At 37.0% G+C, this 21,323-nt stretch overlaps 2 protein-coding genes and 1 non-coding gene across 13 annotated transcripts in view; all 3 read right to left on the reverse strand.

Annotated features, from left to right (window-relative positions):
* PUM1 (pumilio RNA binding family member 1) overlaps window positions 1-21,323 on the reverse strand; it is a 121,653-nt gene that overhangs the window by 30,957 nt on the left and 69,373 nt on the right. For 6 of the 11 annotated variants that reach the window (XM_063103888.1, XM_063103881.1, XM_063103887.1 and 3 more), the window contains 6 exons: window positions 16,195-16,288; window positions 14,910-15,014; window positions 9,478-9,629; window positions 3,021-3,159; window positions 1,462-1,605; window positions 360-656 (listed from right to left, as the gene is read on the reverse strand). In XM_063103888.1, coding sequence (XP_062959958.1) covers window positions 360-656; window positions 1,462-1,605; window positions 3,021-3,159; window positions 9,478-9,629; window positions 14,910-15,014; window positions 16,195-16,288 — 931 coding nt within the window. The remainder of the gene's footprint in view (window positions 1-359; window positions 657-1,461; window positions 1,606-3,020; window positions 3,160-9,477; window positions 9,630-14,909; window positions 15,015-16,194; window positions 16,289-21,323) is intronic. The other 5 variants (XM_063103890.1, XM_063103889.1, XM_063103883.1 and 2 more) reach the window with 2 other exon arrangements.
* LOC134385367 (small nucleolar RNA SNORD103/SNORD85) lies at window positions 2,829-2,904 on the reverse strand. Its single transcript, XR_010024347.1, has one exon. It is a non-coding gene; the product is annotated as a small nucleolar RNA SNORD103/SNORD85 (small nucleolar RNA).
* LOC134384877 (KATNB1-like protein 1) lies at window positions 3,514-4,872 on the reverse strand. The gene has a single exon (XM_063106670.1). The coding sequence runs from the start codon at window positions 4,756-4,758 to the stop codon at window positions 3,844-3,846; it is 915 nt and encodes a 304-aa protein (XP_062962740.1). The 5' UTR covers window positions 4,759-4,872; the 3' UTR covers window positions 3,514-3,843.

Consider the following 21,323-nt stretch of genomic DNA (forward strand, 5'->3'; position numbering starts at 1 on the left):
CTATGAACTCTGATGACTCCTCCTCACTCAGTTTTTAGCATCCACACTTCTACGGTTCCCTCCACATTCTTCTCAATGCCTATAAAAATGTCCCCTGGTTTTCAACCCTGAAAACAAACTGACAATGTGAGTATAAATAAGCGGCAACATAAGTATGGACCTGGAATAGACCCCAAATGTGTAACCTGATTTCAACAGTCCACCATCTCAAAGATTATGTGGGATGGCTGGATTCCCACAGGGTTCAGTCCAGATCTGCCTGTGGTTTCTGTCCAGGGCGCCATGCATTGTCAATGTTCTAGAAAGACTGTAAAAATTATTAAAATTCAATTTTAACAGCACATCAGTCTGGTTTCTACCTGCTGTTCCAAACCCTCCAAGGGCTGATCCCAGAGTGGCGCCGAGAGAACTGTTACTTCCAAATCCCAATGATGTGTTGGCAGGCTGGGCAGAGCCCTGGGAGAAGAGGGAGCTGCTCTGTGAATTGCTGCTCAGAGAGTTGTTGCCGTAGAAAGAGCTGGATGCCAGGTTGTTACTGGGCTGCTGCTGGGGCTGGGGCTGAGGCTGCTGGGTTCCTAAAGGGCGAAATGGTCCATTTGTTGTTCCAGCAAGACCACCGGCTGCTCCATTTGCTGAAGCTGCAGCCGCTGCAACAGCTATGAAGAAGAAAGTGAACCGTATGGCTATGAAAGGGATTGGCCACACGTCCAAACTACACTTTCATCCTTTTAAAAAAAAACCTTTTAATGCTGCCTATCTTTTCAAGGCAGACACAAACTTTGTAAAGAACTATACAAATCTGTCTTTGATCCCTCCATCTGAAGTTCTATTTCTACTTTCAATTTGAAGTCAAAATACCAGTGGAGCAAGTTCACTATGTTGGTAGCTTTAAAAGCCTGTAGTTTAAAAGGGTACAAACAACAAATGTGCCCATTAAATACAACTACTTCCTAAAATCTCAAATTCTATAAGTATCTATGTTGAGGTTTTTTCCCAGAAACACTGTCATTCATATACCAAAGTATCTGAAATTCCTATTTTAGCATATTTTACTCTCTTTAACCAAATGTATTACTCTGCCACTTCTCATTCTTCTTTCCCACTTCCTCCACCTTGCCCCATGCCAAAAAACACCCACCCCCTCCAAAATTATCTTGAAATAATTACTTGGATTTCTGTGAAATTAGTCTTGAACTTCTGCCAACCATGCCATTCTGTTTAAAGCAACTTCCTATGTAGTTAGTAGAGCCGGTCTTTACTTATAACCAAATGGTACATGCCCATCAACAGAATCAGAATCTACCAAGGTCACTTGTTGCCTCTGATTCTCTCTTTGAAATATTATAGGGCAGAACTGCTATGCTGAGAATTGTCAGATAAAATATATTTCAACATACTCTAAGAATCTCATCAGTCACCCTTTTAGATCTCTGACAGGAGTCCACTAAGACATAACCTCACCTGCTTGTGCGGCTGAGGAACTAATGATGACTGGGGCAGGAGCTACAAGACGAACAGGAGCTCCAAGACCATTTCTCGCTCCTGCATTCACCACAAGGGCACCAGTTTGGTCATAGTAAGCTGCAGGAGCCAATACCGGATAACCTGGGAATATCAAGCCAACATTATAAATATATACATATTAAACAAATAATTGTCTCTAGGCACCAGCATAATGCAAACAGTCACAAATTCTGCTTCAGGATCGGACAGACCTAGACTTGTATTCTGGCTCCACCCCTTAAATAGCTGAATGACCCTAAATCTCTGGGCATCCATTTCCTCATCTGTAAAATAAAAGTAACAGTACCATCTGCCTCATAAAGTTCTTGTGAAGATTAAGTTAAAAGACAAATGTGAAGGATCTAGTACGATGTCTGGCACATAAGTACACAGTAAAGGGTAATATTACTTACCATCTGCTAAGTGTTAGTAAGGTCATTTAGTGGGATAGGGAAAAACTGTGTTCTTCAAATTGCTGGCCAAGGTTATCACCAGCAATCATACACTTGACAATTTTTTTAATGTTTTCTTGACTAAACAAATAACAGAGGCTAAAAATGATTACAACAATCATAGCACTTTTGTACCACATCATAATCTATGCACACATATCCTGCAAGTTAGTAGGAAAAACATAGACAGGCTTCAATAACAAAATCTTTCAATACTATGTGAGATGGAATCTCCAAATCATAGTTTGAGCCATGAGAAAATTCAGGTGACTTCCTAACAAAATTGCTTAGTAACTAACTAAATAAATGAAGCAAGTTAAAGTTATTCACTGAATTCATAAACAGATCTGTTAATTTGGCTATGTTCCAGTCAGCAAAGGTCCAGGTCTCACAAGGACTGTTTTCAAATGAAGAATATCAGGCTGGCCAGTTATCTCTCACATTGAGTTAAAGCGTAGTATTTTACCACTAAGGTCGAGGGTTCAGATCCCTGGTACCGAACAGCAGCCAAAAAAAATAAAATGAAGAACATTAAACAAATACAATCCCATGCGAAGTACAGGACCAGAGAGGTGACAGTGAACCAAGAACAACATATATTCAAGATATATCTTTATTTCAGAGGTAGGCAGCTAAAAAGCAAGCATCTCTACTACTGGTTTGGAAGAAATATTAGAAATGTAAGGGATAACCTCATCAAGGAATACCAGTAATTTCTTCCTAAATCATGTTGTTCAAAAATATGGGCATAAAGACTGAAGCCCTAGAGTGATACTAAAGTAGCCTGGCTGGCCTCGCCATCTATCTATAGATTGCCACCAAAGAAAAACCACATATTTCAAGCTGTGTGAACATTCACAAATCTCCAACATGTAAGACAGATCAGAATAACACCCTCATCAACTAACTATGGTCTAAGTGAGGGCAAATGTATATCATCCTTGCCTTTGGCTCATCCCCAAATCATTATGAGCCTAACCTTTCAGCACTGCCCATTCTCCTCTATTTCATCCAAAATAAGCAGACTTCTCCCCCAAAGTATTAGGAGCAACAACGCAGCCTTACCTGGCATGCCTGCAGCCAGACCTTGTCCAAATGCAAGGGCAGAATTCACTGCTGCAGCTGCCACTAGTGGATCTGTTTGCTGTCCCTGCTGGTTCTGATTTGGGGTCAAAGGACGCTGGCTGGCTCCTCCACGGAGAACCTGGGAAAGGGAGACAGAAATAAAGCAACTACTTTCTTCTCATTGAAAGTGTCTAAGACTTACCATGTGCTCAAGTTGGGATGACTTAAAAATTAATAGTTGGAAAACATTTTCCCTATAATGGTTTTACATGGCCATGGCTGTTAGGATAGAAATTCCACTAACAACATTTTATATAGTGAAACTTCATTCTTTGCTATGATGTTTTAAACTTTCAAAGTCTTCTCAACATAAGAAAATAGCTGCACACATTTAAGTGTTTTTTTATAAAACACAATCTTAAAAAAATTAATGATGATTGGTCTTTGTGGTTCCTAGTAATAAGTCCTGGCTAATTTTTTCACATAGTATAAATTATAGTCTTATGCAAGATTGCATTAAGTCCCAGTAGTTCTTAAACAATGTTACCAAATAACCATATAAATCCCAAATGCAGCAAAGGTGAGCAATCTCCATAGTGCATTTTCACCTCATTGAAGTTGAAGCTGCTCCTTTGGATTTTTTCCACTTCAATGTGAAGCAGATTGTAAGGGTTTCATTAGTGGTTATATTATGTGGCTTTTTAAAAAGAAAAAATGGATTTGACTTCTTCCACAGTTCTCGGATGAGACTTCAAAAAAAAAAAAAATTCTATAGTCCAGGGATGTTCTGAATAACCAAATGTTCTTTAGTAGACGAAATCTCTCAATGCAACTGTAATAAATAAGCATCTACATCCTTAGCTATATTACCAGTATATCCTGGAACCAAAGTAAGATGGCTTTCCTGTTCCCACAATCCACTTAATTGTTGTTTTAAAATCTGAATATTTCCATCATTTATAATTTCTGTTTTGGATGATAGTTCTGACCACCACCTTTTTATGACTGCTTGAAGCCAGTTTAAACCAACTATTACATATTCTTCAAATTTGCTTTTAAGTAGTGACTTTACTAGAGGCAATAAGTCTACACAGCAGCCAAGTGAAATATAGTGTTTTTCTTCCTGTAAACTATTGGTGAGCACAGGAAGGCAATCTACCACAACTCCAAGATCTTCTATCCTCACCAAATAAGCTACAAGTTCACTTATACTTCTCTTTCTCCAGAAAGTTAAAGCTACGTTCAACCTCAAATTCCTGCTGAACAAAACTTGGGCCATTGTTTCATGGTCCTGAGACACCTCAGAAAAAAACCCACTATATTTTGATGATGGGCTTTCTGTTTGTGAAGAAGTGGAATCACTGGAATTAACCAAATATGTTCGACTGTCATGGCGTAATTTTTCAGTCAGGTGGCCTGCACAAGCCAGTTCATTTTCCTTATTTGCCATGTCACAGCCCCCACTTTTAGGGGACTGTTTTTTTCTGTAACAAGGATTTGGAAAGGGATGATGAACTTTCTTTCTGCGACAGATCACCTTACGTAGTTTATCTGGGCTTTTCACAGCTTGTCCAACTGTTCTATTTGTGTAAGCAGCCAACTGTTTTGGAGGTTTCTTAACCTCCTTCATGTTCTTATTAGTGAAATTAGAGATCTTTTTTCTAGGAAGATCAACGGAATGATCCTCAATATTATTACAAAAGTTCCGTTTTTTAACATTGTGGGTTTCAGATGCCATAATCTCTCAAATATCGGTGCCTCATGGTACCACGGCGCCTCAGCCCAGCCCTGGCGCTGACGAACCGCACCGGCAGCCTAGAGCGTCCCTCGGCTCCGGGACGGGCCCCACTGAGGGCCATTCAAACGCAGCCACGCGCTGAAACTTCATTCTACTATTCTTAGTTGAAACACATTACCTTTATAAGCAGTCGAAAGCCTATAAAAGTGATGATCCATTAACTAATCAAATATTAATGCCTACACCAAGTGGCAGATACCAGAACAAGACAAAGCCCTGCCCTCATGGAGCTTTTATGCTAATGAATAAGAGACAATAAACAGTAATTATATAATGTCAGCACTCTGACAAAAAGTGGGTGAAGAAGAAAGAATCTGACAAAACAGGAGGGGGTGATTCAGATAGGACGTAAGTAATCTACCCACATATTTAAGTTAAAATATGTATCATTAAAAACACACACACACACAAAAGAAGTTATATTCTCTTCACAAGGAATGAGAACAATTTTCTCTACTTTTAAAAACTATTCCCATTCATCAAGGCCTAAATGGCCCCAAATGAGCTAACCAGATTTGATTTAGGAGACTGCTGACCTGTTTTAATTTCTCCTCTCATAAATTCCACAAATGTGTTCATCTAAATGGAGATGAGTATTAGTCGAATTCAGTGCAGAATATCAGTTCAGCCACTGTGATAAAGGTTCTTACTTTTTATTAATAAAATATAGGTATCAAGATGCTGGTAATCATTCTTATTCTGAATGATCTGAGGAATCTATTTCACAAGACCTATATACTCCAGCAAGTAAAAATACAAACCCACAGACCAAGGCTAAAATCACCAAAGCTTCTAACAATGTGTTTTACAATGTTTTCGCATGCACAGTTCTTATCAGATCACTTTTTTGTGTGTGTGTGTGTCTTTTTTGTGACCGGCCGCACCGCACTCAGCCAGTGAGCACACCAGCCATCCCTATATAGGATCCGAACCCGTGGCGGGAGCGCTGCTGCTGCTCCCAGCACTGCACTCTCCCAAGTGCGCCACGGGGCCAGCCCTATCAGATCACTTTCAATTCGATTTCACTCTGCTATTTACAAAAGTTAAACATGCGGTCAAGAACCAGGATACAGATTATTCTTGGTACCATTTGGTAAAAAGAGAAACACCACTAATAATTAATTAAATATTTACTGAAAGAGGATAAGGTAAACAACAATGTACACACTGGCAAGAAGAGATGTGCGGACACTTAATTTACCCAAAGTTTTTAATTTCCTTATCTGTAAATAGTGAAGAGTTAACAGCTGATCTTGAAGATTTGTTGGGAATATTAAAAATAATGTCTACAAGGCACAATGCCTGATACCCAGTAGATAATCAACAACCAATCACTAATAACTATTATTTACAAAATATTACACAATTTATTTGTTTGTGGCCTAAAGAACCTAACCAACTTTACAAGACAAAGAGTGCTTCCTTCCAATTGAATAGATAGAAGAATCAAGGGGGTGTTGCACAAGTGAGTGTTTGGGCCAAGACTTAAGAGATGACTACCCAATAACCCAGAAGAGATTCCACTCTAGGAAAAGTAAACAGCATGTGCAGAATTATGGCAAAAACTAATAGTTCAAAATTGCTGAAGAACTAAAAAAACAATGAAAGCATTGTTTTCACAGGGCATAAAGAACTAGGTTTAGTTAGGGGTTGTGTGAAAGGGCAGGGCTTGTACAGTAGACAAGGTGCCTGCAGACAGAGGAAGTCAAGCCTACTGACAAGTCTTGTTTTAAAGGGAAGGAAAGCAGCATATGTTAGCTTTTTGTCCACTTTCCAGAAATCTATGCGGTACCCATGACTATAAATCAAAGTTCTTAAGTTACCTGCCAATATTCATGCATTTCAATTTCATAAGTAGCTGTCAAGTCTATGAATTTTATGGAAACAGAGATATAAAATTTCACAAGAAAAAATTTTAAAACACTAATAAAATCAACAAAAATGACTGAATACCTATTTGTAAAACACTACCCAAGGAGTTAGTTTACTGCCTATCTTGATGATACAGAAGCTGTTAAATTCTAATTTCTTTTCAATGGTATTGATTCAAACACAGCATCTGAAAGCAAACAATACACTATAAGCAAGTACAGGCTCAATGCAGATATTCTAATCAATGATCATTTATCCTTCTTATTGGTTCTCCACTGTTCTCTCTAGAATCATCTGCAGTCTCTCTTAATCTAGAACATTCAGAAGCCATTCTGAACTCCTCCCTTTCAAAATGTAATATCCAACACCAAATTCCCAACCACTTTTACCAACTGTGTTTGGTACAACCCAATGTCCAGTATTATTATTATTTTTTTTACAAACAGAAATAGAAAAGAAAAAAAATGTCTAAAAGGTCTAAAAGGAATCTTGAAGAAGGATGAAAAAGGAATTAGAAGAGTGAGTGGCTAGAACGTCACTAATTTCCTGAAAGTTCCAGCAATTAGATTTGGAATAGTAAGCATGCCTACAACATAACATATGTATGTTTTCTGATGAAATGTAAGAACCAAAAAGGCCAAAAGTAAAGTTTAAAAGAGCCCCTCATTTTAATTACTGTGACAAAGCAGTTCACTAAGAAAGCTATATCCTCCTCAAACACTTGAAACCAAAAACTGGGGGGCAGGGAGGAACTAAAACAATGGCTGCGTACTAAAAACTTCTTCTTAGTAGAGTATACAGTTATGGATAAAAGAAAACTCTGAAAAGTGAATGATTGCCATGTCCATTTTATAGCAAAAGAATATGCATTCACAGAAGTCATGCAACTTGCCCTAGTTGTAATCAGTTAATGGTAGAAAAAAGACCAGACCTCAGATTTTTAACTCTATACATTACAATACAGTCAAAAAACAGTAAGTTGTGAAGTAGAGACTTGTGTTCATATCTTAACAACTTAATATTTGTGTGACCTTGGGCATACAAATTCCATTTCCTCTATCATGAATGAAATTAGAAGTTGAATAATCTACAAATTAAAAAAAGAAAAATTATAGGTAAAGCACTTAGCTATACACAGAAAGCTTTTAGTAAATAGTAGTTATCGTTATTATTCTTGCTCACTATATTACAGCTAACTTTTAAATACTGCAATTACTTCAGTCTTCCATGTCCACAATTATTTGCAGCCATTTAAACACAAACATCATCACACAAAGAAATGCAGACTTATCCACAAAGAACAGCTATTAGAAAATCTACTTAACATAGATCACTTATTTTGTCCATAAATTATTTACGGAATTTCCTTACACACCTGGTATTAGAACTGCACCACTTAATAACATCCCAAAAATTACCTTACTGTAAAATTACTGACTTAGGATAAAACAGAACTTTAAGACCTGTGTTTTTTCTGTAATTCTGTGGGTTCTAAAAAAAAGTAAACATGTACTTTATGTACTTTCATGTACATTAGTAAGACTGATGAAAAGCAAAGGATTCTTGTTTGAATTATATTATATGCACATGAATGAGCATGGTCTTTTGCCCAAAAAGACAGCTGTTATTTGGCAATGTGTATCAAAAGCCTAAATGCTCTTCATCTGCTCCAGAAAAATTCCATTACTAGGAATTTACTCCAAGGAAATAATCATGAACTTATGCAAAGGATGTTAATCAGTCTCATTTACAACACCAAAATATTAGTAATACCAAATATAATAACTAGTCAAAATAAAGTATGGGATACCCTTTGATGGATTTAAATGTATCTAGTTAATACGTTATTTAAAAGAACATTAAATGGCATGAGAAAGTATGAAAACAGGATACAAACCCATGTGGACAGAATAATCCAATTTTTTAAGCAATTAAATAATAGGGTTAGAATAACAGATACTAAACATATTAATATTATGGTTTTCTCACATAAGGATTTAGGGTGTGTGTGTGTGTGTGTGTGTGTGTGTGTGTGTGTGTGTGTGTGTGTGTGTGTGTGTGTGTGTGTGTGTGTGTGTGTGTGTGTGTGTGTGTGTGTGTGTGTGTGTGTGTGTGTGTGTGTGTGTGTGTGTGTGTGTGTGTGTGTGTGTGTGTGTGTGTGTGTGTGTGTGTGTGTGTGTGTGTTTTCCAGTTCATCACAATTTTTAGCAATAGAGGTATTCTACTGACCAGGGGGAAAAGCCTATTTCAAAAAAACATACGTAATTTTTAGTTTACTATCCTTTCCCAACTTAATTAAAAAGCTTACTTAAGTTAACACAGATATGATAGGTTTATGATTTTTTTCCAACCCAAAAGGTGTTTTTAATTAGGCAGTCTAAAGAACTAGTACCTTCCCTTTGGTGGTAGGACATTTGCAAAACCTTGAAGTGATCTGAAACTGGTGCTTAGCAGGTAAATATAGTATGGCAGCACAAAAATTTTACTGTCAGTCTAAAGATCCACTTTGCCACTTGCTAGCTATGTAATCTTAATTGGACAACCCTCTAAGCAGTTTTCTCATACATAAGTAAATTGAATTAATATCATCACCCCACCTAATTACACTGACCAAGTGCCTGAAACATAAAATACATTCTGTACGCACAATTAAATCTGAGCATGAACTCAGATAAAAACACATAAGACAGAATTCATGTATTATAATATTAGGAGCAACATTACCTATTAACTATATACAATAACTAAAATTCACATTTAGATAGGGTAAATTTTGTTTACATTTACCTGCTGCTGTCCTTGCTGAGCCTGTGGGGTGGTCTGCTGATTAGCAGAATTAGTTGCTGCGGCAGCAGCAGCAGCTTGCTGCTGGAAAAGACTGGCAGGGTATACTCCCCAGGGTGTAACACCATAATACTGGTGAGGGACCACAGCTGGGCCTAAAAGAAGCAAGAGAAAAGTGAAAAAAAAAAAAAATATTTGGACTACTAAGAATCATCTCAGGGCTTCCAAAGACTACATCTGGCTTAGCAGATCCTACTGTAAAATATTAAGAATATATTGATTCATGCTAGCTAATCGTAAATTCCTTTATTAAAAACAGAAAATATATGACATCCTTACACCAAAGTCTTCTAAACTCAGTAATAAACTCCAGACCTAGGGGAAGAAGCCGGACAGGGACAAAACAATGGAGATATTAAAAGGGAGAATAACTAACAGAAGTTGGAAGAGGTCAAATTCAAGAAGAGATAGGGAAATTGGCCTTAGAGGAAGGTGTTTCCCGTGAGAAAGAATGGATGTAGGAATAGATAAAGACAAAGTTTGTTGTCAGAAGGGAAATAAATGAAGGGTTTGTGTGCTTAAAGTGATAGAATATAACAAAAAAAGCTCAGTTGTATCCCACTTTCAATGGTAAGAATGGCCCCTTAGGTGATTGATAGGTACTGGAATCCTAGTGCTTCATTAACTCCAAAAGCGTGAAAATTTATCAGTCTTCTAACAACAAAACACAATCAACTGAACTCCCACTGCTCAATTTCAAACAGTCTTGGTTTTCTTATTTCTGTTCTTAAAATCACAAAAGTCATTCAACAAAATTACATTCAGACATTGACATAAAAATTTAAATTTAAGACAAAGTTGAAACAAAAAATAGAAATAAAAAATCCAACACCTTGACTTGTTAGAGACCTGCTGAGTATCCTAAACAAAACTAAGCTTTCTGTTTTAATACAAATTATCTGTTCACCTTCTTCGGCAAGCTACAGCTACACAAAGAGGAGGCAACAGAGATGTAACAGAGTTATGCACATAGCAACCTAGGCATGACAGAAATCTAAACCATGTAATTTTCTGATGAAGCTGGTGCAAGAAACATCAAGGATATCCATTTGCCAACCAAGAAAAGGCTCAAAGCCGGGTCTTCAAACCTGCTGAAACACATCTCCAATTTGAACTTCCTTAGTTAAAGCTCAGAGTTAAATATCTGCAACTTGATTCATTAAAAATAACCAAGCCTTACATTAGAGTTCCAAATATTACAGCTATTCTGACATACTACCTAATTCTGAAGAAACATATACTTAAGTAAAAATAAACTGGTACACGTTTTTGTTTTCCCATTTTAAACTTCTAGCACACAAATAAGTCAGATTGTATCAATGTCCAATAATATGCTTTGACATTTCTAATTTGGTATTTTCTGTACCTGTGGGTTAAGTGAAGATTAAGAAGCTCTGTTTACAAGCAAGGGTGCCCACTGTGAAACACTACACCTGGGTACAGAACGAAGGCACTGCTTAGAAACGGTATGTTACAATACAAACTTTTTTTTTTTTTTTTTTTTTTTACAATACAAACTATTTTATTACAATAAGCAAATAGGTTCAAACATTTTTAACCTGTCATAACCTGAATAAAATTTAAAAAACCATACCTCCAAGTTAAAGAATGAGAATGATGGGTCCCCAAACTCATCTGACTAGTTTTCATAAAGCAGAATGGCGCTGGGTAGTTGAAAAGAATGAGAGAAAAAAACAAAACAAAGGCCTCACTTGTAAAATGGGTATACTAGGTGTTAAGGGTATGGCCATACCTACACATTAAAAGGATGAGTTGCAACCTGCAATGATAGTCCCGAGATTCCCCTGAAAGGCAACAGAGAGAACCTCTACTGGGCACCGACTACTATTAACATAAACAATTTACATTATCCTGTAAATTTTTTCAACCGGCATTTCTACTACTTCACTCTAGTCATGTGGCCTATGATTGAATTTAGGAATAATCCTTGGGCAATTAATTGAGCTCGGCTCATAAGGATGCCTGCTTCAATTCCTGTGTGATTAACCCCCAATAAGAATACACAGTTCTATAGTTTGGGTAGTAAATATTTCCTGTTATGTGTGAAAGTTCTTAAGTGATTTTCAGTCTAGCTCATTTGATGAGTACAAAAACCAAGATTCTCATCAACAAACTATCATCTCAGTAATGGTAAGTGGGTCATCCCTAAGACCAGCTCTTGTTTCAAGTAACACACATCAAGTTAGTAGAGAAAAGGACCTCTAAAGTACAGAAAACACAACTCAAGATAGCACACACATTCTATATAATATAGTGAAGTGCATGCATGGGCTTTGGAGTTAAACCTGGTTCAAACCCCAACTCTACAACATTTAAATTGTGTGACCTCAAATCAGACAGTTCTGAGCCCCAAATTCCTAATGAAAAAAAACCACTCAGTGCAATGCCTGACAAATAGTTAAGTGTTCGATAAATATTAACGGTGGTTAGCAAAGATCATTTACTAGGAGGTGCTTTCTGTTTTCCCCAAAGTTGGGAGAGGAGGGAGACACACACACCTATATTAAGTATGTTCCCATTACAATCATGCCAAAATGTAAACAATTCTAAAGAAAATGCTATTGCAAATTGTATGCTATATAATAAGTGAAATCTCACATTAATATTTAGTCATGATTAACACGACTTCGACAGCTTTGCCCCCAAATAATACTTACTTGGGAAAACATTCTGTTTGTCCAAATGTTGAATTCAATCCACCATACATTTATGGTCCCACTACAAGGGGCATTCAAAAAGTTCGTGGAAAATGCATATTATGAAAAAACTCCCCATGAATTTCAAAAATATCTTGCACCAGAATAAATTCATATTAACTTGTTATAACATGTCTGAACAGGATCTGAAGACAAAGCACAATCAAAGCCATAGCTACCAAGAGGTGGAAGTCAGGGCTGGCTGGTTAGCTCAGTTGGTTACACTGTGGTGCTGATAACACCAAGGTCCAGGGTTCAATCACTGTACTGGCTAGCCACCAAAAAAAAAATAATAAAAACAATACATATATCAAAAAAAAAAAAAAAAAAAAAACGTGGAAGTGATCCAGTCAAAGCAAAAGTGGATCAGTCAAGAGCAAATGTCATGACACCAGTTTTTTGGGATGCTCAAGGCGTTCTGCTTGCCGGTTTTCTGGAGGCCAAAGAACAATAACATCTGCTTATTAAGAGAGTGCTTTGAGAAAGTCAGCCAAAGCTTTACCAGAGAGTTCTCCACCATGACAATACCCCTGGCTCATTCCTCTCATCAAACAATGGCTATTTTGCAAGAGTTTCTATGGGAAATCATTAAGCATCCACTGTATAATTTCCCACAGTCCAGATTTGGCTCTGACTTCTATTTGTTTTCTAACTTTGAAAAATCTTTGAAGGGCACCCATTTTTCTTCAGATTATAATGTAAAAAAGACTGCATTGACATAGTTAAATTCCCAAGACCCTCAGTTCTTTAAAGATGGACTAAATGGTTTTTATCATCTCTTACAAAAGTGTCTTGAACTTGATGGAGTTTATGTTGAGAAATAAAGTTTACATTTTCAGAAGGCTGGCCAGTTACCTCAGCTGGTTAGAGTGTGGTGTTGTAACACCAAGGTTAAGGGTTCAGATCCCCATACCGGCCAGCTGCAAATAAACAAATAAACAAATAAATAAATAAAGTTCCTATTTTTATCTTTTAATGCCATTTTTCCACAAACGTTTTTAAGTCCCCTTGTATGGTGACAGCAACTGTGCCACGCACAGTCATACAACAAAGATGTCTGCCTTTGAAAGATGTGAAAGCTTAAAAGGAAAAGAAAATCACTCATGTATACATCCACAAGCAAATAAAAACAATGCAGTAATTAATAATAGAAAAACAAGAGAAAATACTTGGCAAAGAAAGACTTCCTAGAAGTAATAATGGCAGCTAAGGAGCTTCGCAGGCAAAGAATGGGAAAAAGAATTTAATAAGGAAGACTAAGGAGACCACAGCATCCAAAGACAGAGACCTAAGCCACAGTGCACTATCTCCCGCAAAGTAAAATCACATCAATATTACTACTATGTATGGTGTGAGCCAACGGTAGCCAATTAGGAGGAGAAGAGAATGGTGCACATGTAGACACTTATACATATGAGACATGGAGAGAGAACCCTATACATAGTGGATCCTAACCCTAGCTAACCCTCAGAATTACTCGTAGCTCCTTAAAAATACTGATTCCTTGAAATACTGTCATTCAGGGCAACATGGATAAGCCAGGAGGACATTATGTTATGTGAAATAAGCCAGGCACAGAAAAATAAATACTGTTTGTTCTCATTCACAGGCAGAAGCTAAAAAAGAAACTCATAAAAGTAGAGAGTAGAATAGTGGTTACTAGAGGCTGGAAAGAGTTGGGGGGGATATAGAGAGGTTGGTTTAAAGATACAAAATTACAGCTAGACAGGAGGAGTAATTTCTAGTGCTCTATTGCACTGCAGGTTGACTACAGTTTTTTGTTGTTGTTTTGGCAGCTGGGTGGTAGCAGGATCCGAACCCTTGACCTTAGTGTTAACAACACCGCACTGTAACCAACTGAGCAAACTGGCCAGCCCAGGGTGACTACAGTTAACAATTATTTATTGTATACTTTCAAATAGCTAGAGGAAAGTCTTTTGAATGTTCCTAACACAAAGAAATGATAAATGTCTTAGGTGATAGATATACTAGCTACCATGATTTGATCATTGTACATTAGATGCACTGAAATGTCACTCTGCAATCCATAAACATGTACAATTATTATTACAATTAGATTTTTTAAAAAACACTGATTCCGAGGAACAACACACTACCACCCCCCACCAACCCACCCAAGTAGGTTGCAATGATCAGCCACATTTGATAATAACTATAGTATAACATATTAGGGTGGAAAAAAGAAATCAATAAAGGGTTTAAGCAGAAGGGTAAAAGAATGAGATTTGTGTTTGAAACCATTTTCTTGAACAACTTAGAGGGGTGGAGGAGGAGAAAGAGGCGAGGAAATTAGGAATATATGAGAGAGACCCATATAAGAAAATGAACTATGGTAGACTAGAGATAGTAGGAGAACTGAGCAAAGGGAGAATTTACAGAAATATAAATAAGCAACTGATGGCTCCATGGATCAAAAATACCTATGCAAGGGGTAACTGATTAATTTGCCTTTGGACATGTTCAAGTCTAAGGGGCCTACATTACAGCTAAGTAGAGATATCAAGCTGACAAGCAGATGACACTGAAAATCTCCACTGGAGACACAGACTTCAGAAAGGGTGTAACAAATGCAAGCCCATCTCAAATGACTTTAATATTAACAGGTGAGAAAATCCCTCATGAAGCAGAATGTCTCACCTAGTGTCGCTGCTGCAGCCAATCCAGCGGTGTATGGGTCTGTCCCTGGGGGAGCAGCACTGATGATGTATGGATTGGGGACAAACGCAGCGGGAGCTATACCTGCTGAAAACACATCTGTCAGTAAAAACAAATGACTAAACTGCAGCCCCACCAAATACCAACACAGCTTAGCTATCCATTCCAGGTTGTAAATGAGGAAAAAAAAGAAAAGAGAGAAGATAGACTAGGTTGAAAGTAAAGAGGAGTTTTAAAAAGACAAAATAAACCCTATACTAAAGATTATGGTGACAATTATCTACAGTCATTTTTTTTAAACCTCTGCTAAAAAAATACTTAAATTAAAACTGTTTATACAGTTTTAAACTCAGCACAATTTCTCAAAGATTATTAAAATTACAACAGGCTGTACAGAGTAATTTAAAAGACTTTTGTAAAATGGGATAGAAGAAAGGATTTATTTTCATCTAAAACAATTTTCTAAACAGTTTTTCTCAACAAAAATGTATGGGTATTTATAAAGACTACCATCTACAACTATATAATATCAGACCTAGGTAAAGGCCTTTATGCCGGGCCTTAATTTATCTAGGTTAGAAGAAGTTTTTTCTTCCACAGCATACCACATCCAAGAACATTTTGGCACATTAAAAAAAATTGTTTTTCTTCAACTGTTTAACCACTTTGTTTCAAAGAGACCTTAAGGGCAGCGTTGGTGGTACAGTGGCGAGCAATGCTGCCTTTCAAAGACACCTTAAGAAGGTTCAGAGGGGAGAAAGATCTAGGCAATAAGACTAAAATGTCCATTGGAACTTTAACAACTGCTACAGGAAAAGGGCAAAGCAACTTAAAAACCAGGAATTATATGAGAATACTTTTAAATTTTTCAATATACACTGCTTGAAAAATGGATTTATAGGCATTGTAAGATGAAAAATTGATATATTCAGTCTATACAACCCCAACTTATTTAATCAATTTTTTCCAAACCTTACCACCAAAGAGCTGATGCTAAGCACTAGTCATTAGTGTAGCAAATACTTTAAATCCAGAAACTGAGGAAGGGCAATAGCTGGATACTAAGGAAATCTTATGAGTTCAGGTCTAGAAGATATGCCAAAAATAAAGAATGTGGCTAGAGACAACTGGACAAGAGGAAGAGGCCATTTACTCTGAGAGATTTGTCTGGAATTTTATAATCTACGCTACTGGGCTTCATAGCATCCAGTTATCCTAAAATGGTGGCCACACCTATACTAAGAGAGCTCTAGGCTTAAGGACTTACCGATGTGAGGTTGATGAGCAGCTGCTAGTGCATACTGCTGCTGCTGAGCAGCTGTCAACTGCTGGACAGCAAGCGCATTAGGTCTTTGGAACAGCTGAGGTAAGAGAAAGACATGGTATGGTCAGAGAAACCATCTTATGAAATAATTTTAAAACCCAGAACTAAAAATTTTAATGAATCTTTCTTTAGGCATGATACTTTAACAGTACTCCATTCTCATGGTATTGCAATGCTTCACAGTCTGTTTTTACTCTACTCCATTCCCACGGTATTGCAATGCTTCACAGTTCTTCTGTTTTCCCTTTCTCTTTCTTCACCTCAACTTGGTGTGCCCAGTTCCCATGGGCTGACTACTTCAAGGTTATATGTCTCCTGAACCACAAACATACATACATATGCAAAAGACCTAATGATTATGGGCAGGTCTACAAGTCCTCCTTGATGCAAGGCACACTTAAAAATTAGACAAATGTTCTACAAAATTACTTACCAGATTGCCACTAGTTCTGTAATCTCCCTTCAGTTTTTTCAAGACCCCACAAATATTTTGAATTAATCCTCACCTAATCACATTTTGGAGAATATGAAAAAGTGTTCACTTCATCCTCTGGGCTGCCTCTTCCTGGGAAAATGTTATTGGATACCTTCCTCAACTAGCAGCTTATCCTAATAAGTAAATCAGACAACTGCCCAGCTTATAGGGGCTCCAGAGTCTTCTAGGATATCTATTCTTTTTTACATGTAGGAAATAAAATATCAGAAGTACAGCTACAACTAACAAAACTTGGATTATAAGCTCAAACCTAGCACATTTCTTAGTTCCCAAGAAAAAAGTTAAAGGGCCTTAAACACTCAGAATATCCCAAGATTCTATCTAAATACAAAGTCAGCCATTCATTCATTCGTTCATTCAACAAATACTTATGAATCAAATAATACCTGCTAGGCACTGTGCAAGGAACTAGGGATATAACAGTGAATAAAACAACACATAATCCCTGCCCTTGTGGAGATTACATTTTAGCGTGAATAGTACCGGTAGAAAGAAAGCGGATGGTGGTAACCTGACTTTGGATCGCCTTGATGGGCCTCCTTCCAAGGAGTCATACTGAAGACTTCATTATTTGCTGAAATAAGACTGAGAGCACTTACTGAAGAGACCTCCCTGGACATGACCTTCAACCTACTTGCTCTTTCTACAGGATTTTTCAAAAGTTCAGCTGACATCACTGGATGATGTATAATGGACACCATGGATCTTGAATTACAGATGTCCTCATAAAGACACCTGATTGTTTCAGACATTAGGAGATAATGTCATTCCACCAACTCAGCTTAATTATGATCATGACAGGACTTACTGTTATCCTACGTGGTGGAGAGACTTTATCCTGTGACTTGGCTATCTCTATGCCTCAAACATATGAGTAGGTCCATTTTAAATAAAAAGAAAATATTTTGAATGTACCAGACAACTTCACATTAGCTTCTTTGTAAAAACCAGAGTAAAACTAGTCTTTGCTTTTATGGCACGAATGTCAAAAGTAACCACCTACGGATTTCAAAAATACTTTAGTTTTTTATTTTCAAAGGTTAAAGAAAAACTTTATTGTGATGTTGGTAAAAAGAAAAAAGATAGTACTATTTTACAGGCATTCATTAAATATCATTTTAAAAAGAAATAGATGAATTAAATCTACTGAGACAAACAAATCAAAACACTTGTCCACTCCAGAAAGGGAGCCAGTCACTATTTAGTAACTGTGATATTATCATTTTTGCCAAGTTGGTTTCACATTTCTATTTTACCTAAAGAACAGTATCTCACAGTATTCCTACCAACAAGAGGCAGTCCACCCAAGCGGAGCAGCTAGGAGGCACAAAACAAGTAAAATAGCAGAAAGTTGTTTTTAAATTATTTCCAGGGTTGTAAAAACACCACATAGTTCCATTAAATATCTACTGTCTCTTTAATCGGTCTCTGGAATTTTCCTGGGCTAAAACCTTTTGAAACATTTAGCATCTCAGACACTGCTCATATTAGCTTCTTCTCTACACCCTTCTTTGCCCTGCTGCAAACAAAATAACTCATTTCATTCAACAAACATTTTTGAGCATCTATTATCAGACAGGCACTGTGACATGGAGCTGGGGAAATAAGACAGTGTATTCAGAACATAAATCTTGAGGATATTCTGACTTACTAACCAAAAATAGTAATCCAATGCCATTCTATCTGACTTCACATTTTTTAATATTACTATATCTATCATGTTAAAATGATAACTAAAAGCATACAAACCTTACAAATGCCCCAAATAGCCTATGTTTGAGAGCTGATTAATATCTTAGTGAGTATGGTGAACAAAAAAGGAATTATTTTCTGGAGAGCATTTTGCAGTCAACAATTTAATGAAAGTAAAGTATGCAGCTACACCAGGCAGATTTGAATAAAGAATGGATTACAGCGATTTTGGCACATTCTCTTTATGTAAATGGTGCAATATTAACTGGAAATAGATTATTCAAAACAAAATTGGGTAATTGGCAAGAGACTGATTCCAAAAGATCCTGCAAAACTCACACAAATGCCATCTGCTGGGCAAAGCACTGAGCTCTGTTAACATTTTCATGATTTTCACAAAGCAAGCCAATACTCCATAAATGAGAAAGAAAATACTGTGAGAGTTGGGGGAAATGCTTATTTAAAGTCAGTATAACGATAAATGTGCCACTGATGATTACAATTCACTTGAGTAGAATTTCTAAGTTGCTCAAGAGTCTGAATGCAGGGAAAAATGTATATTTCAAGCATATCAAGGTTCTTAAATACTGACGGCATAATTTGGGAACTAGACAAACATAGTGACTGACATGCAGATGGCATCTTACAAAGATAGCTAGTACTTTTATTAGTATGGTTGCTATCAATAACAATCACTGGCATAAAAACACTGTTGTTGAGTTTTCTGAATCTGGAAGAGTAATGTTTAAATATGGAGTTAGCAGTTGTTATGGAGTTACCCCTATCCACCTCCCTTCCCTGCCACCTCCCCGCAAGAAAATGTACCACGTGCCATGACTTTTTACCAGATTAAGGCAATATACATAGCGGATAGGGGCTGAGAGAGACTCTGGGGCCAGGCAGCCTTGGTTCATATCTCAAATCCCCCACTGACTTGCTATGAGACCTGGGGCAATGACTTAATCTCTCTGTGCCTCACTCACCTCTCTTAATAGGACAATAAAGATATATGCAGCTCATAAGTTTGTTGTGGGGATTACACATGTAAAGCACTTTAAGCAGTCCTTTAGGTGAGATGTTTCTGATGAATGGGGAGAACACTCCAAAACAGTCACAGCCCCCCTTCAGTGAGAGTCACCCCTTATAGGTCCATTTTAAATAAATGAAATCTCCTCCCCTGAGCAAGGCAGCCCAAGAACACCAAAAGGAGAGGGCAGGACTCTTCCTAGTTTGTGTCAAGAGTCAAAATCCCACTGCACCAGGACCACCAACTGCTGTCAGCAGGCCACAAAATAACAAGGAAGGAAGAAAACCATTTTTGTTTTTGTTGTTAATGAATACTTTTTACATTATACTCCCTTGAGAAAAAACTATGAATATAAGTGAATTTGAAGGTAAGACAACTTCACATATCAAAAGCCTCTGTGTTTCTAGTACAAGGTCCAAAGGAAACAGCCATGAGCTAGAAACCAAAATAACAGATATTTGCATAGCTTGTACTAGATGACCTTCACCAAGTCCCTGAACTTCACTGTGTCTTAATTTTCTTAACTGTAAAAACATAACAGCTGCCCTATTTCATGGAGTTGTCAGGATTCACAGAGAAAAAACCTTCGAAACATTCAAAGTACTACAATCAATGGTGAGATTATAAAATTTTAAGAATTAAGTATATTTTGGAGCCATTCCTCAGTACTTGAAATTTGTGAAAGGTTGCTACTATTGGAAGCTTCCAGATCAAAGCCCAATTTTGACAAGTAACTAATGATTACAATAATTGGTGGTTTAATAGGCACATAAAAACCATGCTGCTAAATTTTTAAAAATAATAATAATCTTCACATTTCTTTAGCAGACAAAGAATCTGTTTCCAAAATAAATAATTTCTGACTTAGGTCTTAGGGAAAGGCAAAACATCCCTCCACCACATAAAGTAATGCTTTTTTTTTTTTTTTTTTTTTGTCTTTTTTGTGACCGGTAAGGGGATCGCAACCCTTGGCTTGGTGTCGTCCTCACCACGCTCAGCCAGTGAGCGCACCGGCCATCCCTATATAGGATACGAACCCGCGGTGGGAGCGCTGCTGCCCAAAGTAATGCCTTTTGAAGAAAACTTTATCATAAATGAAACCTGAGCAAAATCCAATAACTAAACTTCAACTGACCAAATTACTAGTCAAAGTCAGCTCTTTGTCAGTGACCATTCACACAACACTCACAGAATGACCACTTGTAAACTGAAAAGAAAGTTGAGAATATTAAATACCTACATTAAAACTCTGCACACACTTGATCTCACAAGAATGACATTTAATCACTATCATACTTTTAAAAGCAATGCATGCCAATTTTCTCTCCCATCTGATTATAGCTGTGCAGGAATTGGTACTTCAACTATCATTTTCAGAATATTGCTTCTTTGTTAAAATTCATGCTTATTAATGGGTGAGAGTTTTAGTGCAACAGTATACTGTTTTGTAAAACATGCTACATTATGCTATTTTCAGATTAATTGAATCCTAAATAAAGAACATCAACAATCTGATTTATCTATACCAATATAATCCTTGCTTTGGTTTCTGCTACATACATATAATGAAGCCTAGTAATAATTTTTTAAGACACGTTTAGGGAAATATAAACAGGCAATTGTATAGCACCTTACAAAAAATTTTTAAAAAAGAATACTGCTCAAGCACCATAACACAAAATGATATGAACACATCATGCACAAACTGTTTAAAGCTGTTCTTAAGGATTAAGAAGACAATAACGGGAAAATGAGAAAAAAGGGAGAATACTCCAGGGACATCAATAAGCATTTTAAGCCAACAAAATGCCCTAAATTAGGGGTTCTTAACCCAAGATCTTTGTACTGGGGTGGGTG

Source organism: Cynocephalus volans, chromosome 8, assembly GCF_027409185.1.
Source record: "Cynocephalus volans isolate mCynVol1 chromosome 8, mCynVol1.pri, whole genome shotgun sequence".
NCBI classification, from domain to species: domain Eukaryota; kingdom Metazoa; phylum Chordata; class Mammalia; order Dermoptera; family Cynocephalidae; genus Cynocephalus; species Cynocephalus volans.